Raw genomic sequence first — 27,318 nt, 5'->3', positions numbered from 1 at the left:
TGTGTCTAGTGCTAGATGCCATAAACTGAAATGACATAAGGCTCTTTGATTTCATTCTTTGGGTGTTGTTTGTGGGCATTGGCCATATTTGTAGGGAAGAGATGAGGGCATGTCCGTGGTGGAGAACTGCTCAGCCCTGGGTCATGAAGGAGTTCCCATACGTCCTCTCATGGAGGCAGCTTTGCCAATTCGATCTACTAACTTTTTTTAAAGCTCTGAACTTGATGTGGGGCTTGAACTCACTACCCTGAGATAAGGATTTGCATATTCTACCAACTGAGCCAACCGGACTCTCCCCAGTCTGCTAACATTTTAAAGATTTATATATTTTAGAGAGAGAGAGCAAGAGCATATGAGAACAAGGGTAGCAGAGAGAGAATCTCAAGCAGATTCTCTACTGAGTTTAGAGCCCGAAGTAGGGTTTAATCTCATGAGGATGAGATCATCACCTGAGCCAAAGTCATGGGTCGTACAGTTACCTGACCAAGCTACCCAGGCACCCCTCCACTAACATTTTTATTTATTTATTTTTTATTTTTAAAGATTTTATTTATTTATTTAACAGAGATCACAAGTAGGCAGAGAAGCAGGCAGAGAGATGGGGGCGGGGAGCAGGCTCCCTGCTGAGCAGAGAGCCCAATGCGGGGCTAGATCCCAGGACCCTGAGATCATGACCTGAGCAAAAGGCAGAGGCTTTAACCCGCTGAGCCACCCAGGCGCCCCTCTACTAACATTTTTAAACGAATGTTTACTCTTACTTCCAAAATCATATACAGTCAAGGAAATGGATTCTTAACTTTCCCCAAATATTTAATATAAACATCGTTTTCCCTCAATTATCTAGATATTTCTGGGTAAGTTGATTCTTCGAGGGGTTCCAGATGGCCAGATATGTGGCTTAGCTCTCCATTTCTTTGTTTTGCATGCATGTGTGTACATTTGCTAAATCATGAAAAGTTTACTGTCTTGAGGGGAATCAATAATCGATTGTCTCTGAATTCCCTTACTAATCAATAGCATTACCAAAACTCCATTAGTTAAGCAGCAGAGATGCGTGATACTTATGAAAACTTGGTATATAATATTAATTATATGTACTTTAAGCACTGAAGCTAACTAGGTACAACTTAGAAATCTTATTTTTAAAAAATGCTTTTAGGAAGTATCTGTTTTTTCCTTCATCATATTTACCTATCAGTGGAATTTCCTAAAGGTAGTTGAAAGCCGACAGATTGGATGGGTTCATGGGGTTTAAAAGATTGTGATAAATGAGTATCGTTGAGAATGGGCTAAAATATAAAAAAGAGTTGCCACATATCAAATGATGTTATTTATTCAGACCATCCCTGGTAAAAAATGCAGAAGTTTTAAAAAGAGTATGAGAGAATTAGACAGAACTCAAAGCAATTTTTAATGATCACAGTTGGCATTTTTATATACTAGTTTCTTTGGTATTTTTAGAAGTATATTAACTTCTCATTTTGAACTATTAAATATTGCATAATAGCTATATTATCTCTAGTCAGGTCTCAGGATTAAGGCTCTATAAGTGATGAGATTACTCTGGAAATGTCCTTGAGAGCTTGACAAAGTGTGAGAGTAAATTTAAAAATTTAACATAGTAAATTCATGAAAGCATCTCTAAGGTAACTTTGCTCTGAAAATTACAATTGCTGCAGTGACAATTCAGGATTTTCTTGTTAGAGATTAGGACTTACTGTTGAGATTTCTCAGGTATTATTTGGCTGATGTATAAATATTTTTTTCTGGGAGAATACTAATGACAATTTGATTTTTTAAAAAATGGTTTGATTTTGATATTTGTTGGGTTTTGAGTAAGATTTAATTTTTTGCCTCATTTAAATGACATGGGAAGCCATGTGCTAGAGGGTAAAGTTTTGGATTCTGGAGTCAGACAGACTTGGGCTTGAATCTTCTCTTTACTAGTTTCATGGCTTGTTTATATTCCTTAACATTCCCAAGGTCAGAATCCTTCTGTGAAGTCGGAACTAATTACATTAATCTTTCAGGTATTTTCTTGGGAAAAATTAGCTATTGTGCTTAAAAAGCACAGAGGAGGCTCTTAAAAGTATTAGTTTTCTGTTCTTGATCCATTCATCTGTTAATCTCGCAGGACAAACTGAGGGTTGCCGGGGGGAGGGGGTTTGGGAGAAGGGGGTGGGGTTATGGACATTGGGGAGGGTATGTGATTTGGTGAGTGCTGTGAAGTGTGTAAACCTGGTGATTCACAGACCTGTACCCCTGGGGATAAAAATATATGTTTATAAAAAATAAAAAATTAAAATAAAAAAAAGAAAATACTAATTTAAAAAATGATACATGAAAAAAAAAAAGTATTAGTTTTCTTCTCCCATTTCTCTCCTTCTCTCTTCATCCTTGTTGGAACCACAATTTAGCACTTGTCCTAGAATGTCTTATGTTGGCAATTATCTTTTCTTTTTTGTTCATCAAGAAAGAGTTCCATATATACTCTTGAAGGAAGGGGCATGGCCCTTTTATCACTCATAATTTTAGCACCAGTTATTTCAGACAATATAATTTCACCTAGTAACTATTTTTTTTCACCTAGTAACTATTGATTAATGATTAGGGAGTAAAGTGTTCGAGTAATTGAGTATTCTGATGATCTGATCACTAGATTTGTGAATTCTCTATGGGAAGGCTTTGGAAACAATAAAATACACTTAACACTAAAATAATAGTAGAACATCGTCGTCCTTTAGTGGCTCTGAAGATACTTTAAAATCCTGTATTGTCTCAGAATCATAATTTTAACTATGAAGTTAGATATAATAATAGAAGTAATAATGATAATTGTTATAGCTGACATTGACAGAGCACTTAGTAAGTGTTAAGGGTTTTATGTGCATTATCTCATTTATCCCCTCAATAACTCTCAGAAGTAGATAAATTATGATCCCCTATTAATAGATGAGGAAGCATGTCTAGCAGGATTAGCTGTCTTGTCTAAGTTCATGGAGCCAGTTCCCAGTTGAGACCTCTACAGACATCTGTTCCTAAAGCCAGTGCTCTTATATTCTTATATTCTCAAATATTGAGTTGAATCATAATTGCCCCCAGGACATTGAGCAATACTGTTTATTTTGAAACAAAACACCTGATATTAGATCAGTCATTTTCCACCTTCATTCCTTTCAGATCAGTCATTTTCCACCTTGATTCCTTCCTTCCTTCCTTCCTTCTGTCCTCCCTCCCTTTCCCCTTTCTTTTTTTTCTTTCTTAGAGAGCGAGAGTGAGTGGGGAGTTGAGTGGGGGGAGAGGGGTAGAGGGAGAAGGAGAGAGAAAGAATCTTAAGCAGGCTCCACGCTCAGCTCAGAGCTGAAGGCGAGGCTTGATCTTGTGACCCTGAGATCATGACCTGAGCTGAAGTCAAGAATAGGACATTTAATAGGCTGAGCCACCCAGATGCGCCTGCCGTTTTTTTTTTTGTTGTTTTTTCCTATAAAAGTAGACTATGGGCTAGCTTTCCAAATGAGAATTTATTCTACTACTCTAAATATTGTGTGATAGAAGAAACATAAAGTGTTTAAGCATATTAACTTGGTAAATCTGTTGTATTTATAGATTAAGTGATTGTTAGATAACAAAGAGCAAGGATTATCTATTTTTAATTCAGATGAATTGATTGTATTATTTCATCAGTGAGGTGACTACAAAGGAAAATGCCCTAAATTAGGGCAACACTAGTAGCTGCCTTACCAGATTGCTGTGAATATGAAGTACAAGATATGTATAAAGGCATTTAACACAGTATCTCACATGTAATAAATGCTCAAGGTTACCTTTTAGTAATAGATCTGCTGTCAGTGTCTGTAGACTTTGACTGCTAACACTTTTTCAAATACAGGAATAAGCTTTGCAATGAGCAGTCTTACCGACTAGAACTAATTCCTGTGTATTGATGAGAGAAAAGGGAGATAATATTAAAGGTGTCCTAAAACATTTATACCACTTGAATGCCTGTAAAATCCAATAGATGGCCATGGTGATACCAGTGACTAGAAGAACATTTGCACATGACATTTTCCACCTGTGCCTGAGCATTACTTTAGGTTTTCCTATGGGAATCCTGCTTCTTCAAGTGCCTGGAAAGCCACCTGGAGGCGTGTCATACCTATGTCTGTTTACCTGGAAAGTGCTTCCTGGCAGAGACTTACTCTTCCCAGGAGGTAAATTCAATCTGCTTTTAACAGCTGGTACCATCTTCTGAGTCTTCACTGTAATTATTGAAATAAATGTCATACAACATATTTGGAATGTATTTTTCATATAATGTACATTTCTCTGCCATCCTTATGGCAGCCAATTAGTGATGAGACTAGAGATGGAAATTTAACTAGTGAACTTCTCATTCCTTTAGAATGCTTTTAAGACTCCTGCTACCAACAGTTCCAAAAATACTTTGGGATTTTCAGTTCTTAAGGGATTAATTTTTTTTAGAGACACGTGTCCATAAATGGAAAAAGGATAGCCTTTGGTTTTAGATAGAGCCAAATTCTAATTTTGGCTCTACCACTTACTAATCGCTGATCTTAACTTCTCAGGGACTCAGCTTTCTCATCTGTAAATTGGGAATGGCAATATTCTTTCCCCAGAAAGCTGTTAGTGTTGAATAGCAAACAAGATTTACAAAAATTACAGAGTACCTAGTGTAGTTTACAGAATATTGTCAATAAACAATAATTATGATGTCATTTTACTTCACAGTGGATTATAGTTCAACTGAAATATTACTTAGAGATACACTCTTATAAATGGAATCTTTGAAAAACTGTCATTTCTGGAAAAATTAACTTCACAAATGAATTTTTTATACAAATATTTCTTCCTTCTACCTTAAACATTTTTAATCTATCTAAGCTGTTAGAAATGAAACATTTATGAAAGAGTGGCTTTTCCAGATATTCATTTAAACAAAACCCACCCATAACTCTGTGAGTTCTAGCCATAACTTACGTAATTATAACTACCTGAAAGAGGCGAAAATTAAAAAAACAATGTGTGCAAACATTTAGCTGATACTTGAAACAGTAAATATGCAGTAAATAACTGTCATTATTTATTACAAGGGTTGGCAAACTTGTTCTTACATAAAGGACTTGCTTTGGTAAATATTTTAGTCTGAGGACCATTCTGTCTTTGTAGCAAGTACTCAGCTCTGGTGCTGTGATGTAAGTAGTCACACAAATATGTCCACGAAGGCATGTCGCTGTGTTCCAATACAATTTTATTGGGTTTGGCAAGCTGTTTTCTACCCCTAATTTAAATTTAGGCTGGGAAGAGTCCTCATTGAGTATTGGGCAGACCAATCTTTTTTTTTTTTTCAACAATTTTATTTACTTATTTGAGAAAGAGTGAGAGAGAGAGATATTGGGAGAATGAGTGTTGAGGGGGCAAAGGGAGAAGGAGACTCCCCACTGAGCAGGGAGCCCAATACGGGACTCGATACCAGGACCCTGAGATCATGACCTGAGCCGAAGGCAGATGCTTAACAACTGAGCCACCCAGGCACCTTCTGCAGAACAACCTGAAGAAAAATTGTAGTACTGCTGTACAAATGCTGTGTCCTCACTCACTGGAAGTTTGCTGGGAGCCCACGATGTGTTTGCTGCCTCTGCAGAAAGTCCTGTAGATATAAGAACAAATAAAACAAGCCCCTTACCCTGGCAAGACTTCCTCTAAGTTTTAAAAATATATTCATCATAAATTGACAAAAAGATGATATATTTGATGATTGAATATTAGTAGCTGAAAGAGATAAGAGTACTAATTCCAGAAGATACATTAATTTTTTTTTTCTGACAGCACTTTTGGAAAAGTTATGAGGAAAACACCCAAAAACCCATTGTAATTTCACTACCCCAAGTTAACAACTTTCAATACAGGATATGTTGCAGTCTAGTCTTTTTTATGGCTCTCTGATGCATAATTTACATGCCATAAAATTCACCCACTTAAAATGTATAATTCAATGATTTTTAGTAATTTTACAGAATTATGCAACCATCACCAGAACCCACTTTTTTTTTTTTTTTTTAAGATTTTATTTATTTACTTGTCAGAGAGAAAGAGAGAGAGAGAGAGAGCCAACACAAGCAGGGCGAACGGCAGGCAAGGAGCCAGATGCGAGACTGGATCCCGGGGTGCTGAGATTCTGACCTGAACTGAAGGCAGATGCTTAATGGACAGAGCCAACCATGTGTCCCCAGAACCGACTTTAAGAACAATTGTCCTCTTTTTATCCTGAGGTAAAATGGACAGAAAACAAACTGCACATAATTAAAGTATATGATTTGATAAGGTTTGACAGACACGCACACCCAGAAATTGTCATCACAGTTGAGACTATGTGAACATATCCAATATTGCCAAATCTTCCTTGAGCCTCTTTGTAACCTCTCCCTTCTCCGGAGACTCCTCCCACCCCCAGGTCACCGCAACTGCTTTTTTAATTGTTTTAGATTAGTTTGCAGTTTTTGGAATTTTATAAATGGAACCACACAGTATATACTGTTTTATGTCTGCCTTTTCTCACTTGGCCTAATTGTTTTGAGCTTTATCCATGTTTTAGCATGTGACCATAGTTCGTTCCTTCGTGATGCTGAATAGCATTCCTTGTACTACTATACCACGATCTGTTCATCCACTCACCTTTCTCTCTCTCTCTAACATTCACCTCTTGATGGACATTTTGGTTATCTCCAGGTTTTTTGTCTTTTTTTTTTTTTTTTTTTGCTATGACAAATAAAGCCGCTAGGAATATTTCTACATAACCCTTTGTATGGACATATACTCCTATGTCTCCTGTGAAAGTACTTGGAGCGAAATGGTTGCATGATAGGCATACGTTTATCTCCTTCAGACACTATCACACTGCTTTCCACATCAGCAGTGTAGGGGAGTTCTACCTGCTTTACAACTTTACCAATACCTGGTTTAATTTATCTTTGTAACTTTAACCATCTGAACGGGGGTTTTAGTGGTATCTCCTTGTGGTTTTAATTTGCACTTCCCCAGTGACTTGTGATGCTAACCATGTTTCATGGGCATATTTGCTATTCATATATCTTCCTTGGTAAACTCTCCATTGAAGAATATTTTTCTCAGTTGTGTTCCCCATAGAAATTTTATAGGTTTAGGTTTTAGGTTTTTAGGTCTATGCTTCATTTTGAGTTAATTTCTACATGGGTATCTAATGGATTTCAGCACCATTTGCTGAAAAGATTATCTTTATACCTTTGTCATTAGTCACTTGTCCTTATACCTGTGTGGGTTTGTTTCTGGATTTTCCTTTTTATTTTTACTAAATTAATCAATTGATTAATCAAGTAATTAGTTTTTGGACTTAGTTTTTTATTTCACTTATCTACTTGTCTATCTTTAAGCCAGTACGTATTTTTTTTTTTAGATTTTATTTATTTTTTTGACAGACAGAAATCACAAGTAGGCAGAGAGGCAGGTGGGTGGGGGCGGGTGGGGGGGAAGCGGGCTCCCCGCTGAGCAGAGCCCGATGCGGGGCTCAATCCCAGGACCCTGAGATCATGACCTGAGCCGAAGGCAGAGGCTTTAACCCACTGAGCCACCCAGGTGCCCCAAGCCAATACACATTGTCTTGATTACAGTATTTTTTTTTTTAAGATTTTATTTATTTATTTGACAGAGAGAGAGCGTGAGAGAGGGAATATAAACAGGAGGAGTGGGAGAGGGAGAAGCAGGCTTCCTGAGGAGTAGGGAGCCGGATGCGGGGCTTGATCCCTGGATCCTGGGATCATGACCTGAGCTGAAGGCAGACGCTTAATGACTGAGCCACCTAGGTACCCCTTGATTAAAGTATCTTTATAATTCTTGAAATTGGGTAGTTTTAGTAGAATTCTAACTTTGCTCTTTTTCAAAATTAGTTTGACTAATCTAGGTCCTTTGCATTTCCATATGTTCTTTGAGTTTTATAATCAGTTTGTTAATTCTAGAAAAAAGTCCGCAGGCATTTTGACTGGAATTGGGTTGAATTTATCAATCCATTTTGGAAGAATTGATATCTTTTTTTTAAAAAAGATTTTATTTATTTATTTCAGAAAGAGAATGAGAGAGTGAGAGAGAGAGAGCATGAGGGCGGGAGAGTCAGAGGGAGAAGCAGACAGCAGGGAGCCCAATGTGGGACTGGATCCTGGGACGCCAGAACCATGACCTAAGCCGAGGGCAGTCACTTAACCAGCTGAGCCACCCAGGTTCCCCGGAAGAGTTGAAATCATAACAATATTGGGTCTTTGACCCACAAACAAGGCTTATCTCTCCATTAATTTAGATTGTCTTTAATTTCTTTTAGCAGTGTTTTGTAATTTTAAGCGCATAGGTGTTTCCTGTATTTTGTCAGATTTATTTCTAAGTATTTTACATTTTATGATTTTATTCTAAATGGTATTTATTTCTGTTACTTGCATATAGAAATATAAATTTTAAAATATTGATCTTGTATCATGCAACATTGCTTGTTAAATCCACTTATTGGTTCTAGTAGCTTTTCTGTAGACAGTCTTTTTTTTAGTGTATGTTTTTTGGGGCGCCTGGGTGGCTGAGCAGGAAGTCTGCTTCTCCTTCTGTGCCTTATCTCGCCCATATTCTCTCTCACTCACTCTCTTTCTCTCACATAAGTAAATAAATAATCTTTAAAAAATAAAGGGTGTGTTTTTTGACACGATCACACTGTCCACAGAATTTTGTACTCTTCATTTTCAGTTAAATTTTAAAAATACATGCTTCCTAAAGGTATAAAAACTCTCTGTAACATTAAAATTAATAGTTGGGTTGTGAATCAAAATGTACTTCACTATTTTTATTTTTTTAGAGAGAGAGATGGGGAGGGGCAGAGGGAGAGGAAGAGAGAGAATCTTAAGGAGGCTCCATGCTCAGCACAGAGCCTGACTTGGGGTTCGATCTCACAACCCTGAGATCACCACCTGAGCTGAAATCAAGAAGCAGAGGCTTAACCAACTGAGCCACCCAGGTGCCCCAATTAGTTACTATTTTTAATGTTATTTCTGTTTTTCTATATGCAGTGATAGATGTCATTGTGAAGTATATGGTGAATTGCTATCAAGAAGCTTCTACTAGTTGTTACTCTGTACCAGCAATGGGTGAGAAGAGCGAATTCACTGATTCATATCTGCACTGAGTCTTCTTACAATTTAATCTTTGCTAGTTTATTCTAGTAGAATGGCCTTTCATTGTTTGGACCTTCTATTTCTTTGATAATTAGTCAAATTAGTTTCTCATGGGTTCGTGAATATTTTGACTGTTCTGGTATACATTATCTGCTTGTGTTGTAAGGGAATCCATTCTTAACTTATAATAATTTTCTTTTGCCCCAAAATATAACTTTAAAAAATTGACTTTTCAAGGCAGCTGTCCTCGCAGTCCTTTCTAAGGACTGGATTGAGTTGATAAATAGTGGCCACTCACAGGTGGCTAATTTGATGTTTTAAAGCTATAGCCCCTATAGCCCATTAATCCCCCTCCCATGCCCCAGGTATTAATTCAGTGTAAACATCTGCTTCTGTATGTTCTTGTGTGTTTCCTTTTAGAAATGAGCTACTTTGAAAATATTTCTAAAGGAAGACAGGGAATTTAAACCAACTATTGGTTGCTAGGGTAGTGAGGAAAAACCACACCTGAACCCTTTTTCCTTCTCATTTGTGACCTAAGATGCTCTCTGGATGTTCTAGCAAAGTGATAGACTATCCTGACTGCTGTGGCAGCTGTTTTTGACTGTCAGGCCTGTGTCAAAACAACTGAATCACTTAAAAGAAAAAAAAAGTTGCTGTTCCAAATAACCAAAAGCAGAGGTCTCTTATCTGCCTCTGCTTGTGAGTGGAAGGAATGAGTGAGGGAATGCTCTTTTTAAATAGGGTGCTCTGGTGCTGTGAAGTACTTGGGCTAATTTTCAAGACATTGTGCAAGTTGAATGGGAGTTGGTGTCATTGCTGTGATACCACAGTAAAGTGTGGATTGCCTTTCATGTCCTCTCTTATCTGTAGCAGCTGTGCCACCAAACTATATTCATAGTGACTTCCTATCACTATGTCCTAGACTGGGTTTAATGGGCACATATGCAATATGTTTCTCCATGGGACCATCCTGGGTGAATCTCAGATCTTGGGACTGAGCCTAAATTTTGCTTGTAACCCAAAACCCTGTCATCAAGTTCTCAGAAACATTTACTGGCCTTGTAAGGCAGCTGAGAGAGTGGGTCCTGTGCCAGAGGGCATGTGGGGGAAGTGGTGGACAGCAAGTGGTGAAAAGTAGAAGTGAGGAGCAACATGGAGCTGGAACTGATTAATTAATTAGACACCAAGTTCAAATGAGGGCACAGCAAATCCAGGCCAATTGCAATAAGGCTCTGAGAACTGGGGAAACCCAGCTGGGGCGGGTGTTAAACTTGGAAAGCCTGGCAGAAGTAAGGGTCAGGCCTGGAAGTGTTTTATGAACAAGAATCAGGGCTCTGTGGCTGTAAATGACAGAAGCCAGCGCTGTCAAACCAAGGACATTATGGGGAAGGTGGGTAGGAATGGCTTGCAAGCATAGCACAGTCCCAGTGGTCTAGGGAACAGGAACCAATGGATGATTCTTCAAGGTCATGTTGCAAGGACGAATCCACTTCGTTCGATTGCTTTTGTTACTTCACTCAAATTGGAAGTCCATGTCTTCATCCCTTCTCTGTTCAACAAGATTTATTAGTGCTTCTGGTCAGCACTGTTCGGGCATTGATAAGGCATTAGTGGAAAAAAAAAGGCTCTTGTTCTCATGGAACTGACATTCCAGTGGGAGAGACAGCAAATCAGCAAACAAACAAATGTAACTGTTGGTATTTGGTGGTCTTTGCCGTAATGAAAACCCCAGCAGGGTAACGTGACAAAGAGTGATGGGGTGAGGGAGGTAGGGGGTGCCCTGTTTAGATATGTGCTGAGCTATGGCTTCTCTGAGGAATGATATTTGAATATAGATCCGGATATGTAAGGGAGAGAGCCAAATGGTATGTGGGAGAATAACATTCAACTGGCCTGGTTTGGCCACATGTCTACCAGTGAATCATGGGGGGCAGGGCCCATGGATGAGAGGCCATTGAGGCTGTGCAGTGAAGGGTGGGTGGTGCCTAAAAGAAAATGGATTTGCTTTTGCCAAGAGAAGGGGGCAGAGAAATTGAACATAGATACTGAACAGATAGAAAGAAAAAAATGTCCACCCAGTTGAATTCTGCCCATAAATGAAGAGAAATGAATTATTCTCCCAAGAGCTAGGGAGAGCAGGAATGAGGTGGAAGGAGAGGCCTTTGGCAGTAACGTGGTAGCTGGGACTTCTGACTATATTCCAGGGACTGAAACAGAAGGAAAGAGAGAGGAAAGGAGAGTGGGGGGAGGCAATCAAGTGCTCAGGTGAGCCCAAGGACCAGTGCTCTGACTTCCTATTCTCAATATCAGGGCCTACCCTCAATCGCACAGTGGAAGTAACTTGTACCTCTAGTGCCATGTGAAAAACAACAACAAAAGCATTTCTAAATGCCACTGAATGGTAGGGGAAGCTGGTGCAATGCTGCCATCCATCCTCACCGTCCTCAGAGAGGAACAACTGGGCAGCCTGCACAAGACTAGGTGCGTAGACTCCTGGACCGGACTAGGGTAGAGTCAGTGGTGGTCACTCTTCTCTGGGGCACTTGCAGTTCCTTGAACAGACCATGCACTTCCAACCTTGCATACTTTTGCCCACATGGGCCCTTTAGCCTCTAGTGTCCTTTATTCCACACTTAAAAAAAAAAAAGAAAGAAAGATTTATTTACTTATTTATTTATTTGACAGATAGCGAGAGATCTCAAGTAGGCAGAGAGGCAGGCAGAGAGGGGGGGGAAGCAGGCTCCCCACTGAGCAGTGAGCCCAATATGGAGCTCAATCCCAGGACCCCGAGATCATGACCTGAATCGAAGGCAGAAGCTTAACCCACTGAGCCACCCAGGCGCCCCTAATTTGCAGGCTTATGTCAGAAGTCATCTTTTCCATGAAGGCTTCTCTGTCCTACCTCCTCAGCTAGTTATTATGAGTCATTCCTCTCCCATGGTCCATGGCGTATCGCTGTGCTTGTTGCACTTCTTCCTGGAGTTTTGAATCATAGTTGGTTTTACCTGTTCCTCTTCTAGACAACTGTGTATCCATCTTATGGATCTTTGCAAGGTGCCCTCCTTGTCCCAGGGCCTGGTGTCACACAGCACCTGGGATGAGTGAGTGACCTCTGATCTGGAAATGTGGAGCCCTACTCACCATTTGGGGTTGAGGCAAGGAAGGAGGGGACTCCAGTGATCTGTGACGTGAAGATCTTGGCTGATTTTGATTGAGCCCCTCGTTTCTCAAGTCCAGCAAAGCTTGTGGCAGGCTGGTCCTTATTAGGAGCTCTGGAATCATTTGTTATGGTTCAGGAGAAGGTTGAGTAACACAACATGGACTTGGTAGAGTTAGAGAGCTGTCCCCCTGGTTGCTGCTGACCCACAGAACAACCCTATTTGAGATAATACCAGTGGAGTCAAGTTGGGGTTTTGTGGTAAGGGAAGAGGAATGTCTTTTAACTCTGCCAGAAGTGGAGGTATCAACTTCAAGAAGGGGCGCAGCGGGTGCAGGCGAGCTCTGCAGGCTGCTGTTATGCCTCCTCTCTCGGGTAGCCATTGGGAAGGTCAACCTCTAGGACCTTCCCCAGGCCAAGCTGCAGCGGGATGAGGAAGAACTCTCTGGCATGTTTGTCTCACTCTGGGGCCTGGCTTGTTTTAGAGTCAGTGCTTACTCATCAGAGACCGGGGTTTAGAACTCACATTTTCTTGTGAGTGGCTCATGTGAGACAGCCGTCAAGGCGTCCAGCTGATCAGATATGCTATGTGCAATGTGAGCCTTGAGCCCAGGGGAGAATTAACCCTCAGTTTCTCCAACTACCATCCTTAACTGACTGGAAAAGCCATTCAGGGCAGCTGAGCAGGACTGCAGAGATGGTGGAGGAGATGAGCCTGGCTGAGCTACGAGGCCAGGCATGGCTTCTAGTGAGCTGGGACCAAAACCGATCACAAAACAAGCAAAATATAAGAGAAGACTAAGATAAAGACTGTTAAGAGAAGCTGTTGTCCGAAGGATATGAAAGGAAAGAGAAAGCCCTGAATATGAAAAATTACAAAAAATTCAGGAGTATAACGAAGATTCAAAGTTTAAAATCAAGAGAGTTTATAAAAATAAAATATTAGCCGAGGGGCCCCTTGGTGGCTCAGTCAGGTAAGTGTCTGCCTTCGTCTCAGGTCATGATCCCAGGGTCCTTGGGTTTGCGCCCTGAACAGGGCTTCCTACTCTGGAGTCCATTTCTCCCACTCCCTTTGCCCCTCTCCTGCTAGTGGATGTGAATGTGCATGTGCATGTTTACTCTCTTCTCTCACTCTCTCTCAAATAAATAAATAAAGAAAGAAAATCTTCAAAAAATTAACCTAATATAATTAGGGCTAAAAATGTAAGCAAACTTACTTAAGTTATGAGAAATAGTAGGTAACAAATAATTTGAAGGAAAACTTGATAGTTAATTTTACATCGAAATTCTTATGTTTAAAAGGGGTTTTATTTTTATTTATTTATTTATTTTATTTAGTTTTAATTCTTTTAAAAGATTTTATTTATTTATCTGACAGAGAGAGACACAGCAAGAGAGGGAATACAAGAAGAGGGAGTGGGGGAAGGAGAAGCAGGCTTCCCGGGGAGCAGAGAGCCCGAGGCGGGGCTCAATCCCAGGACCCTGGGATCATGACCTGAGCCGAAGGCAGATACGTAAGGATGAGTCACCCAGGCACCCCTGCAAAGTAATTTTTAAAAAGATAAAATGCATTACAAAATAAAGTAAGAGAGCAGCGACTAGAAGAGTTTGTGATGTAAAAGTAAAAAGAGGTATTAGATTAGAACAAAAGTTAAATCTACAGGAGAGAAGTTAAAAATGTGAAGGTAAATGGGATTAAAAATAGAAGTTAGTGTGCTTTAATGTAAAGAAGCATAAATGATCACAAAGCAGGGTGAAAAATAATTTAAGGGGAAAATTGAAATGGAAAGTCTAAAGGTAAAACGACTTGGGGAAAGGAAGGTGGAGGTTTAGATGCTGGAAGCAGGTGTAGAGACAGTGATGAAGTTGTTGGTGGGTCAGCCTTCCTCAGAGGTTGTTTCTTCGTCAAACCAGCCACGATGTCCAAGGTGAAGGCCAAGAACTGGCCCCGTCCTGGTGAAGGGGCCATGTAGGCCCCATTCATTTATTTATTTTTTATTTTTTAAAGATTTCACTTATTTATCTGGGAGAGTATGTATGGTGTGTGGGGGAGGACAGAGGGAAAGAAGCAGACTCCCCGCTGAGCACAATGAGGGCTCCATCCCAGGACCCTGGGATCATGACCTGAGCCGAAGGCAGACACTTACCTGACTGAACCACCCAGGTGTCCCTCAGCCCCCTTCATTTAATAGTGACTTCTTAGCTCTACAAAAGCTCACCCAGCCAAGGTTGGTTTGGGGTGGGAGGTTATAACCCTCCAATTGGGGTCTAGTTCTGTGCATCATGTGTAATAACAAAGGGTTGATGTAATCTTCAGAAGAATAGGCCCAAGCAGATATTGGTGATAGGACAGTTGGTACCAGTAAGGTATTATTAAAGGAAGTACGTCATAGCCACGTGATGACACATTTAGCCATAATAAATGTTCCAGAAAAATTTATTGACAGAAGAAATGTTTGAGGTATTATGGGGAAACATAATACAGAACAATAACTACTGTATAATTCCACCTACTTAAAAAACTTACACAGTGTATGAATAGTAAAAAATATTTATTACTGTTATTACCATCATTATCTGGATGGTAAGGCTTGTTGGTGATTATTTTTTTAAAGCTTTTGTGCTCTTGAGAGATTTCTCTACAAATAATTCATATTGTATTTTGTAATCATTAGAAAAAAACCTGAAGGTTAAAAAAAGGAATAATAGCCAAAGGACATTCTTAGCTTTGGGAGGAGTCTATACTGGCCTTTGTGTGAAGAAAATAGGTCTGGATATTCTTTTTCCCATTTCCATCTGCCCAGCCCTCTATCAAAACTAATTCCTGGATCAAAAATAGTGACTCCAGAAAAGATAATTTATTAAGGTAATATAAAGATAAATGTCTTCTGTTAAATAATGCATGTATTTGACCTATATAAAGTTAATATTTAATAATACTTGTTAGAGAATGAATAGGTGAGCATTCAACATATAAAAACGCCACTTAATATTTCTTCATGTTTGTTATATGCTAAGCACTTTATATGTGTGATGGAAGCAGGGATTCAAACCTGGGAGTCTGTAGTCTGGGATTTAACCACTGCATAGACCTGTATACATAATGGCTCCTGCTGTCGAAGGTAAAGAGCTACTTCAAAAGGTAAGATATAAACATTTGAAGAAAGAAGTAGAAGTGAAGAGCAGGGCACACTCAGTTTCAGATGAATGGAAAGGTCTAGGGTTCTTTGAAAGGGGTACGAAGCTAAATTGTGTACAATCCAGGAGGGATGTAGGACAGTCCTTTGGGGCACAAGAGAAAATTCTCCAGATGCATCTGATGTTCTAAAAGACAACAATCACAGCTAAATAAGGGCACAATTCGAATCCCAAGTATAAACACAGACACAGTCTCTGAAGTTCTTTGTTTTTGGACGCTGTTCACTGAGTTTACGTGTGACATATATATGTAATATGACTGAAATTTGACTGCTCTTGAAAGTTGGAACTTCTAGTTCTGTTTCTGTTGCTAGTGCTTTGCATAGCCTGGGCTCCCAGTATAAGCTCCTCATCATGAGGGAAAACCAGTGACAGTTGTACTCAGATCTGATGGCACATAGTCAAAAAAACATGAAACTATCCACTTGATAGTGATTATCTAATATCTCCAGAGATGATACACACTGAAGATGACCTTTGTCACTGACGTCTGTTGTTACTAATGGCAGCACGTTCACGGACTGACTGGGAGTGATGAAGTAATGATAACGGGAACAAACCGGTTCGAGTGCCTCCTGCACTACTTTGTCAGTTAACACCACTGGCAAGATCCCTGTCCTCCTGGAGCTTACGTTCTTGTTGAGGAGGACAGACGGTACACAAGAGGAACGAAGGAAATGTAGAGTGTGTTGGGTGCCAACATGCACTAAAGAGAAAAAGAAAGCAGAGAAAGTGGGAAGAGTTTGGGGCAAAGTTTCGAATTTTTAGGTAGGATGGCCAACGAGGCCGGTTGAGAAGGGACAGTTTGAATAACTACCTGGAGGAAGTAAGGGATTGCACCATGAGGCTACCCGAGGGGAGAGTTTTACACGCTCACACCCATACCCACACCGAGCAAGTGCTTACACCCTCAGGTGGGAAGGTGCCTGGCAGGGTGAAGAAGAGGGAGAAGGTCAATTTGACTGCAGCTGCGTGAACAAGGAGAAGGATAGGAGGAGGAGCAGAGAGATGCTAGTGGGTGAGGCCAGCCCGAGGGCAGGTCCTTGTAGCCACATAAAAGGATTTGGGCTTTTATTGTACGTGAGGTGGGAAGCCACTGGAAGGTGTGAGCCAAGAAGAGACATGACGTGGCTCAAGTTTCTAGAGGATTGTTAGAGCTGCCGTGTTAGAAAATGGGTTGTAGGGAAGGAAGGGCAGAAGCAGGGATATGGGTTGGAAGGCTGGAGCAGTCTTCCAGATGAGCAACCTTGGTGGCTTGGGTCAAGGTAGAGTCACGGAGCAGGAGCTGCGTATTGGATATGATTTGATGGTAGAAGCAGCAGGGTTTACTGATATGTTAGGTGTGAGCTGTGAGACTGAGGCTAGTGGTAAATACACAAGATTCATATAAAAAGGACATTGTGGGTAAATATTTAAGACTTTTTTTTTTTTTTAGGGATGCATGATGAAAAGGGGTGGAGGCCACTGGAGTAGATGACCAGGGATTCTGAGGAGACAGAGACTACTCGGGAGGACGGGCAGTGCTGGACTTGGTTGGGCCTTGAAGAAGGGGTAGCATTCACACACATACAGGAAGACCTGGGGGCACTGTGGGTCCTCAAGGAAAGGGAGGTGGCTCTGTCCAGGCCTGTTTGAGAGTTAGTCTGTGTGGAGCCCTGAGTGCAGATGGTAGGTTTTAAGATTGAAATGGAAGCAGGAGGCCAACCTGGCCTACCCTTGAACTCCAGATGGAGGAGTTTAGACTTTCTTTAGGCAATGTGTGTGCGTGTGCGTGTGTGTGTGTGTGTGTGTGTGAGAGAGAGAGAGAGAGAGAGAGAAATTGGGAATTTCGGCCTGGGAAAGTGGGGAGAGTGAGTGATACGAATCTGCATGGACAGTTTTCTCCTCTAATAAGCTCTGAATGAGTGCCATTGGTTAATCAATTAATAAATGTTAGCTCAGTGGCCAGCATGATTTATTTAGAGATGGGACTATGTCAACAAGTTATTCTCTATCTCTCTCTGTAGTGTTCCATATTTGCCGATTCACAGATATAGCATATGTAGTATAGTTAGGACACTCTATATAGTATAACACACAGTACAATGATATAGATCTATTTATATACTTATTTATGAGAATGACTCAGTTGGCCTCAGTTTGTGCTACGCATTACAAATACTTTTCTTCGGATCATGTAGCTGCATTTTATAGAAAGCTTTCTCTGTACTTTACAAAGTAGTTAAAGTTTTCGGGTGAATGTTACTTAATTGGTTTTCCATGCACTGTGTCATCGCGAGCTCTTGCCAGCACCCGTCCCGCACATTGCTGCTCGACGTTTCAAGATGCTGCACCCAAGTGCCCCAGGCATAAACAGTATGGCGGAAATACCCTTTTCCCTGTCTGTGTTTGTAAGACGGTCTCTTTCATGCCAGAAGAACTATTTTGGGAAGATGATTCATGTCACATTTTGGCCTCATTACAGTTTTAAGTTGTAAATGGTGCTGGTTTGCCTGGAGGTGTAAACATGAATTTTATCTCCATATGCATATGGAAAACCTGGGACTGAAAAAGCACTTTTTCTTCTTGAGTTTTGTTTCAGGCTACAAACAGATAGGTTAACACGATGTTTATCAAAATTCTCTTTTTATTTTATTGAGAGCACGCTGCCAAAAGAACGCCAAAAATTGTGCTTCCAAAAGAATACTGATTACTTGTGGCCCTGCTTTCTTCCGTTCTCCATTTCCGAACACAAATGGAGAAGTCGAAGCACCTAATGTCTTATTGTCACAAGCAGATGATTCTGTAAGATAAATAAACACTGTGCTTTCTCTTTTGAAATAGTGTGAAAAGTGAGAGCAGGTGTTAAATTACTCTCTGTAGTTATAAGTAACAAGAGGTACAAGTTTACTCAAAGTTTATTGAGGTGCAGAAGATAAAGTAAGGTGAAGCTATTCTGCCTAGTTCACTTTGCTTTTTGGTAAATATAGTACTGTTTAAAGGGTATGGAAAACCAGTTACTTATTCAGTGGTTTAAATGCATGTTGGCAGTAGAAATGAGAAGTTACACGGGAGTTCAGCCTGCCTTAAACGCAGGAACATCTTAACAGTGTTTATAGATTTCTCTCCAATTAAGTAAGTTTTAACAGGGGGGAAAAAAAAGTAAGTTTGGAGTGTTAGCCACACTCCAGATTTTTCTCCTACTTCCAAGGAATTTCATATCCTACCTCAAAATTTAAAATTTGACAAAATTATTCTTTCATTTGAAATCACGGCAGTGAAAAAAGTATAAAGGAATGACAGTGAATTTATTGTTATTTTTTGCCATATGCCCATTTTGGATGGCCATTTTTTTTTTTTTTTCCCCTCACACTTTCTGATCTACTGACACAACCAACTCCTTCCTCTCCTGCTTTGGTCATAAAAAATTATTTTCTAATTCAGCTGTGGGTTGGTGCTAACTGTTTGGATCTTTTCACTGATGCCATTTAAGGAGATCTATTAATCTTTAAGTAAGATTCCTCAATTAGCAATACACCAAATGCATTGTGAGCTCTTCTTTGATACTGAAGTGGTGATTTGAAACATATTCATGATCTGAGGTGCTTAAGCATCTTTGCCAACTCACTTAAATCCAGCTTCATGGCAGAATCTGGCCTTGAGTTCCTTCATTCTGTTGGAATCTTCCAACTGTGACAAGTTACATCTACTTTTTCTCTTTTTCTTATCTTGAGATGACCTTTTATTTATTGATTTTTCAATCTTGAGATGGCCTTTTATCTGCTCTGGGTTATCCAGTGACCGGTCATTGACTAGCACTTTCAAAAATTCAAATTTAGTGGGTCTGGAGTATGGTCTGAGCACTTACATTAAAAAACAAAAGCAAAAGCAACTGAAAAGCTGTCCAGAGATAATTCTGACGTTCCAAAAGGACAACAGGTAGCAGCTAAATAAAGGGCATGATTTGAAACCCAAATATAAATATAAACACATCGCTGAAGTTCTCTGGTTTTGGATGCTGTTACCTGGGTTTAACTGTGACATATATATGTGGTATGACTGAAATTAGACAACTCTTGAAACTTAAGTAACATTTCTGCATTTCATGCTTCCCCTTCTGTCTTCTCAGCCATCATGTATGTCATGGGAGCACTTGGTCCTGCAGTGGGATATTTACTAGGTGGACTTCTTATTGGTTTTTATGTCGATCCCAGAAATCCTGTTAACCTTGACCAGAATGACCCTCGTTTCATTGGAAACTGGTAAGAATTGTTTACTAAATTTTTCATTTCATTTGTTATTAATGATAGTTCAAGTCATAGTATCCCTATAGTTAAAATAAAAATTTCCCCCATGGGAATATGAAAACCAGCTAAAAGTCTCCTAGAAGGGAGTGGAGGACAGAATAGTAATCTTCCAGAGATATCTATCTGTCCTAATCCCAGAACCTATGTATGCATGTATTTGAGTTCTGTTTCAGGCTACAAACAGAGAGGTTAACACGATGTTTATCAAAATTCTCTTTTTATTTTATTGAGAGCACGCTGCCAAAAGAACGCCAAAAATTGTGCTTCCAAAAGTATTCTTTTGGAACTATTCTTTTGTCTCCTTACATGGCAAAGGAGACTTTGCAGATGTGATTAAGCTAGGGATCACAAGATAGGAAGGTTTCCTGATGTCAGAGGGGAATGGGCCCTATATAATCACAAGAGTCCCTATTAGGGAAACAGGGAGATAGGAGGGTCAGAGTAATAAAGAGATATGGTGATTGAAGCAGAGGTTGAAGCGACATTCTTTGTATATGGGGGAAGGTATCATGAACCAAGAAACACACTCGGGACTCTAGGATCTAGGAAAGCCCTAGAAAAATAGGCTAGAAGGAATGCGGTCTTGCCAACCCACATGAGACTCCTGACCTCCAGCGCTGGAAGATAACACATTTGTGTTGTTTGAAGCCACTAAATGTGGGGTAGTTTGTTATAGCAGCAATAGAAAAACTGATGCCAAGGGCTTGGGAACATCAGCTTAACCAACCTTCTTTAGGGTTGAGGCGCTTTTTGCTCTAAATAGCAGAGTGGAGGAGGAGAAGGTGGCTGCGTTGGGGCTTTCCTGTGAACTTGAGTCCTAGCTTTCGTTATCTTTTCTATGCCTTTAAAAAAATATTTTCTCCCACTTCCTTATTATATCTGCATTTCTAGTTTGTCAGCCCTCCCCGAAGGCCCAAAACTCCAGCAACCGCTCCCCCCAGCCCTTTTCCATTGTCATACTCTTAGTGAATCTTTTCACTTGGTAATTGTTTTTCCAACAGAGTGCTGGAGATTTAGCTGTTCTCTCACTTGCTAGCCCTTAATTGTCTTGCTAAATAAGTAATTCTGGGGACTTAGAATGAGAACTCCAACTTTGGATGTTAATGTTATTTATCCTCATAGCCAGGGCTGTGTTTCAGTTCCTCATAATCCTCGACTTGAACGTGAATTATTTCTTCATGATAACAAGTGCTAACCGACAAGTATCGGCTTCCTGAATTCATTTAACACGGATTAGTGATAGGTATACATTGATAAGACATGTTCGTCTTATAGCAAAGAGAATAGTTCAGTAGTAGAAATTGGTGTCAACTGATCACCTTCAAAGGAGTTTCTTAGAGCACTTGTGTTCTGCATTTCATTATAAAATAGCCTTATAACTCGGAAATACGTGGGAATAATGCTTAAGGCTGTCTGTTTTCAAAGCAGTTAAGAAATATTAATTAAATTACATAACGCTCCTTATTTTTGTAAGTCATGCTCTTTGAGGATGGATGTGCTGAGATCTAGATTAACCTGGGCTTGTAGAATTTTCCAATCATACAGAAGGAAGTTCCCTTGTCAGCGTTAGGGGAATAACACAGGAGTTTTAAGTTCTTGACTAATAGTGAAATTTTTGGCCTCAACTACTGTTTTCTTTGCAGTTCTGAAATAAATCAGAGTAAGGATTTTTTTTTTTAATTCTCAAAAAGGAGATTAGACAAGACAATAGAAAAGACAGTATGTATATGAACATTCGGTGTACATTTTGTGTTCTATATAGGAGTCCATGAAAAGAACATGGCAATAAGGGAACATCTAGAGGGAGGGAAAAAGGGGAGGAAGACCAGATTGGGGGCAGGGAAGAGGAAGGAGACAGGAGCTTTAGGCTTATAAGTATTTTATACTGACTTTTAAAAATTTTCTAGACACCGATCTAATTGGTAACAAAGTAGAGTGTTGAGAGTACAGACCCCAAAACCATATCGTCCGGGGTTTAAGTCTCTGTCTGCCACCTAGTAGCTGTGTGACCCTGAGGTAAGTTTCTTAACCTCTCTGGGCCTCAGTTGTTGGTTTGAAAAGAATCCATAAAACGGAAGTAATTACAGTATCTACTTCATAGGGTTGTTGTGAGGAATAAATGAGTCTATGTAGGTGGGGCTTTAAATAGTTCTTGCTACCTAGTATGTGTTAGCTATTATTAAGTCCTTTGAATTTAATCCATGTTCAGGAACCTGTATTTATTTTAATGTCCTAATATTAAAAATTGAATGTTATTTATTGAGCAGGTCTGTTTGTAACAGACTTCTGCCTTGACCAAACACAGAGTTATTTGATGCAGTGCTATTTAATCCAATGCCTAGCAGTAATGATGGATTTTTTCATAAACATGTGCTGAAAGATTGAAGGAAAGAATGAATAATGCTAACGTTTATTGGGTACTTACTATGTGTCAAGCATTCTACTAAGAGCTTCACAAACATTTTTATTTCAGCTTCATATGCTTAAGTCTGCATATATAAAAACGATATGTACTCAATAATGTTCCATTTTACAGATGAGGAAACTGATGCCCTGTGATTTGAATAACTTGCCCAAAGCCTCAGAGGCAATAAGAGCTGGGATAAGAAACCGAGTACAGGCGAAGCTCTTAGTCAGTATATTTAACTGGCCCTACTTTGTGCATAGACTCTGAGGGGTGGTTTGTAAAAGGGACTCAGGGACCCTGGTTTTTCAATTTTAGCTCTTACTGACATATAAGTCACATTTTTTTTTCTTTCTTTCTTTCTTTTTTTTTTTTTTAAGACTTTTATTTATTTATTTGAGAGAGAGTGCACGCACAAGAGTGGGGTGTGGTGAGGCAGAGGGAGAAGCAGACTCCCTGCTGAGTGGGGAGCCTAGCCTGATTCGGGGACCCTGGGACCAGGACCTGAGCAGAAGGCAGACACTTAACCCACTGAGCCACCCAGGCACTTCCTGTCTTCCTCAGCTTCTCTCAGGGTCTTTTTGGCCTCATCATTGTTATCAATGTCAATGCTACTGAAGACCATTGAAGAATGTGGGCCAGTTTGCCCACATTCTTCAATGGTCTTCAGTTGGCTTTGAAAAACCCCCAAACTTTTACACTATTTTTATTTTATTTTTGTTTATTTTCTATAATTCCTCCCCTCCTTCTGTTATTTACTCTTACTCTGACCTACTATGAGTGTATCTTTAATGTTTGTATCTAATTTTAAGTCAATGGCTCTTGAGTGGAGGTGTGGGGGGGCCTGAGTACAGATCCACAAAAAAAAAAACCAAACACAAAACTAGCTACCATGAAGTGATTGTTGATTTGGGGGCAGGTATTTTTTGAGGTCTGTTATATACATTGTCTTATGAATTTTGATGACTCCAAAAAGCAGTTCACAGTATTCCCCTTTCCAATGAGAAGATTGGTTTGGGAAAGTGAAATAATAATTTCCCCAGGATCTTACAGCCAGTAAGTCATGAAGACAAGACAAAAAAGCCCACATTTGTCTGAAGCCATAGCTCAAGAACTGTCCCCTATATTGTGCTGTTTGTCCTGTTCTGCTTTGGGAACTGAAGGAGTCCAAGGGCCTTGAATGCAGAATTATAAAAAGGGATTCAAAGGTGGTAGATTAGCAGGAGCAGTTTATTAGTAAAGGCCTCATAAGCAGCCAAGTACCACAGGGGCCAGATATGGTCATAGCTATGTACTCTGCAGATATTTAAAGAATTTTTTTTTAAAAATCTATCTCATTCAGTTTATTTATTCAGTCACTGGGTTCTTGGTTATATACTGAATAATTAAAATTGCTAGAAGTCTGCCCTGAGCAATCTTCTCAAAATAAAGCCCTTTTCCTCCAGTTGTTTAAAAATCTTTATTTGATATAACTCTAAGTATCTTTGGAAAATAGCACCCTGGATTATTAATGACTGGTTCATGAAATTATTCTGTCAGTGAAACTGTGACCTCTAACAGCGGATAATGGTACTTTAATAGGATCACTATTTTTTAAAAAATGAATTTTCACTTTGCAATTGATCTGTATTCCTAATGGGTTGAATTTGACATTGATGCTTAGAATGCTGCTTGCGTTCAGGTTACGACTGATGGGAATGTGCTGAGACAGAGGACAGAGTCTGAGCATCAAGAACTTGCAAGCTTGAAGGACAGAGATGAGAGCTGAGGAGTCCTAGTAAGAAAGTGGCAATGCGGTTCTGTGGGATCAGGGGCCTCTCCTTGCTAAGAGAGGATTGAAGGGGACTGAGAGACTGCCCTTGAGGAATTCCACAGGCAAGAAGCCCAAGGCCTTAACACATGGCTCTAACTCAGGACTAGAATTTGAGTACTACTCTCTGTATTTGCTTCTTAGTCTCTGCAGCTTGGCAACCAAAGATGGGTTCAAAGACAGACTCTCAGTTCAACAGGGCTCACGGTCTGCTTCTCCCAGGAAGCTTTCTGACACACATTTCCTTTACCTGAACTTTTATAGCATTCACAGTCTCTTCCACATGATCTGACACTTAATTGTATACATGCTTGTGTTTCTTGGATTGTTTCTTGTATTTTTAGCTCCCTTACAAGTAGGTTGTAAGTTCCGGAAGGCAACAATCAAATATAAACGTCTTTGGTGGCCCTCATGGTTAAGTGTTGTAAGGGCTAGCTAGCTTAGAGGGTAAAAGATTCTTAAGTGCTTGCAGAAAAATATTTGAATGCCATTAACAATTTAAAATACATTTCACATGAGATATGAATTGTTTGCTAAGAAAAATCTATTTATTTTGGTCTGCAAAGCATGCTATAGGGTCTATATTATTTTTCTCTTGTATGGTTATGAGTTGTTTATTTTTTGATTTATTACGAAATGCACATTATAGCAGAGCTAACAAATATTTCAGTAAAATTCTAGTCAGGTTGCTAATTACAATGTTCACTATAGTACTGGTATAATTTTCGGGCAGGTATCTCATTTATAACATAGGGAGGAGTCCTATGTTTTCTTAGTTTGTCTAACGTCCTACTGCTTTACTACTGCCTTCCTTTACAAAAGTTTTCCCTGGAGAATTTTATTACCCTGAGCTTCTACTTTGCAAATTTGTTCTCATTCCTAATGCAAAAGCCATAAATGCTGCTCACGTTTCCCGATTTTTTAGGTGGAGTGGATTCCTCCTTTGCGCCATTGCAATGTTTCTTGTGATATTCCCAATGTTTACTTTTCCAAAAAAGCTTCCTCCTCGACACAAGAAAAAGAAAAAGAAAAAATTTTCTGCTGATGTTGTTAGTGATGATGACGTTATGAAGGAGAAATCAAACAATAGTGAACAAGTGGACAAAAAAGTTTCTTCTATGGGATTTGGAAAGAATGTCAGAGGTAATGTATATCTTTTGAGTGAATACGTGCACAGTATTTTATTTTATTTTGTTTTGTTTTTATTTTTTTTTGTGCACAGTATTTTAGATCAGAGCTACTCAAAGTGTGGACCCCGGTCAGTGCTACCCCACCAAATGTTACTGACCTGTGTGTGACAGGATAAGTACTGAGAATTTGAGTAAGCGTTGAGAATCTTTTCAAGAAATTTGACAATAATTTTATGCCAACCGAATCTAATAATAATAATAATAATAAACCCAGACTTCCATTTTGTGTATTTAAAAAAACTCATTTTCTTACAATTCACTTTTAATATATTTACAAAAATATCAGTACATGATAACTGGGAAATCTTAATTTAAAAATGGTTCTTTATTACAGATTGCTTGAGAAGCACTGATTGAGATCCTAAACATACAGATTTTTATGTACGTCATTTATGTAATGAGAGATGTCTGATTTCTAAAATACTGCACTCTGTGATGAATGATTTGTTTCAGGGGCATGGTGGGTTTGGTAGTGTGGCCAGATCCTTGCCTAAATAAAAAGCCTACCACTAGACAGCAGTCTCATCCAGCAGTGGCTCTGCCCAAGGCTTGTCAGTGGCCATAGAGAAGAGTAGCCAAGGAATGGGCTTCTAAACATCTAGAAAGTTTCAGTAATGTGTACTTGTCTACTTTTTCATTTTTATTTGTCTCATAAACAATGAATTCTGGAACACTGAAAAGAAATAAAATAAAATAAAATGAAAAACAAACAAACAAAAAACAAGGACTTTATTAAAACTAGGTTAGGCAATCTCAAACCTAAACAATTTAATTATAACCGGGTAATATTTGTTCTGTGTTCAGTATATCTGTTGAGTGACAGTAAGTCTGTCTAATGCAAGAAGCCTATAATGCTATGCTCCCATTAATTTCAGCCTATTGCCTAAATTCCCTGAATTGATTTTTTATTTTAAATTCTGAAGCATAATATTTATCAACTGCTTACATCAGTCAGGGTTGTTTTAGGTAAAATTTACCTAGGCACATTATCATCTCACTTTGACTATATAAACACTGAAACCAAAGAGGAATCTTTCAGGCCTAGAAGGAAGTTACTAATGTATTATGGAACTGTCCCTGCAACCAAAGAAAAATAATGGTTAGATTGGACTATTTTTAAGACTGTATTTGTTCAAAGCAAGGGAAGTCACTTTTCTTTGAAAATGCTCCTTCCCAGTAAAGTTTTAGATCTGCCTCCCGCACTTGTCCTCCCCCACCCATTATTTTGTGTCAATGTGTACTTTTGGAACTACAAAAATTACTTCTGCTCTAATACCATCAAGGATTCCTTGGATGTTAGTGTGACCTGAGCTCTTAACACATGGACCACTATTTTTCTTGGATGTCTTTTGGATCATAAAGTCTATTACCAAAGGAGTAATTTTTTTTATAAGTTGATTAAGAGTAGATTGATATTAAAGAATTTACCACACAGGAGTAGATTTAGAGTCTTAATTTATGAAGAATATAAAGTAGACTCAAGAGGAGAAATACAGATTAGGTAAGCTAAAATTGTATACTTTATAGCTTAGGGGTAGATGGCTTGAATGTGAAATATATGCTCTGTTGGATAGTTGAGAAAAGGAAGATAAGACTGATATCAGACACCAACCACAGATATGACTATAAATGGGAATGGCGTTCCTTTGGAGGATAAAGTGTAGACAGCGATGTTAATGCCCTGTCTACCTCTGAGATCTTACTGTCTTGGGGTGGAGGGCTGCTGACCACTGGTACCTGCCTGAGGGTCTGTAGGTCTTCCTTGCCTGAAGGTCTCCTTTTTATTTTTGCATTTCTTTTTTTTTTAAATTTTTTATTTTTTATAAACATGTATTTTTATCCCCAGTGGTACAGGTCTGTGAATCAGCACTCACCAAAGCACAAACCCTCCCCAATGTCCATAACCCCACCCTCCTTCTCCCAAACCCCCTCCCCCCAGCAACCCTCAGTTTGTTTTGTAAGATTAAGAGTCACTTATGGTTTGTCTCCCTCCCAATCCCATCTTGTTTCATTGATTCTTCTCCTATTCACTTAAGCCCCCATGTTGCATCACCACTTCCTCATATCAGG

At 39.4% G+C, this 27,318-nt stretch overlaps 1 protein-coding gene across 3 annotated transcripts in view; it reads left to right on the top strand.

Annotated features, from left to right (window-relative positions):
• SLCO5A1 (solute carrier organic anion transporter family member 5A1) overlaps window positions 1-27,318 on the top strand; it is a 136,788-nt gene that overhangs the window by 33,488 nt on the left and 75,982 nt on the right. For all 3 annotated transcript variants that reach the window (XM_059392873.1, XM_059392872.1, XM_059392874.1), the window contains exons 2-3: window positions 19,667-19,799; window positions 24,984-25,201. In XM_059392873.1, the coding sequence (XP_059248856.1) occupies window positions 19,667-19,799; window positions 24,984-25,201 (351 nt within the window). The remainder of the gene's footprint in view (window positions 1-19,666; window positions 19,800-24,983; window positions 25,202-27,318) is intronic.

The sequence above is a fragment of the Mustela nigripes genome, chromosome 3, assembly GCF_022355385.1.
Source record: "Mustela nigripes isolate SB6536 chromosome 3, MUSNIG.SB6536, whole genome shotgun sequence".
NCBI lineage: Eukaryota > Metazoa > Chordata > Mammalia > Carnivora > Mustelidae > Mustela > Mustela nigripes.
The sequence above is the reverse complement of the archived record's forward strand: the minus strand, read 5'-3'. Positions and strand labels throughout refer to the sequence as shown.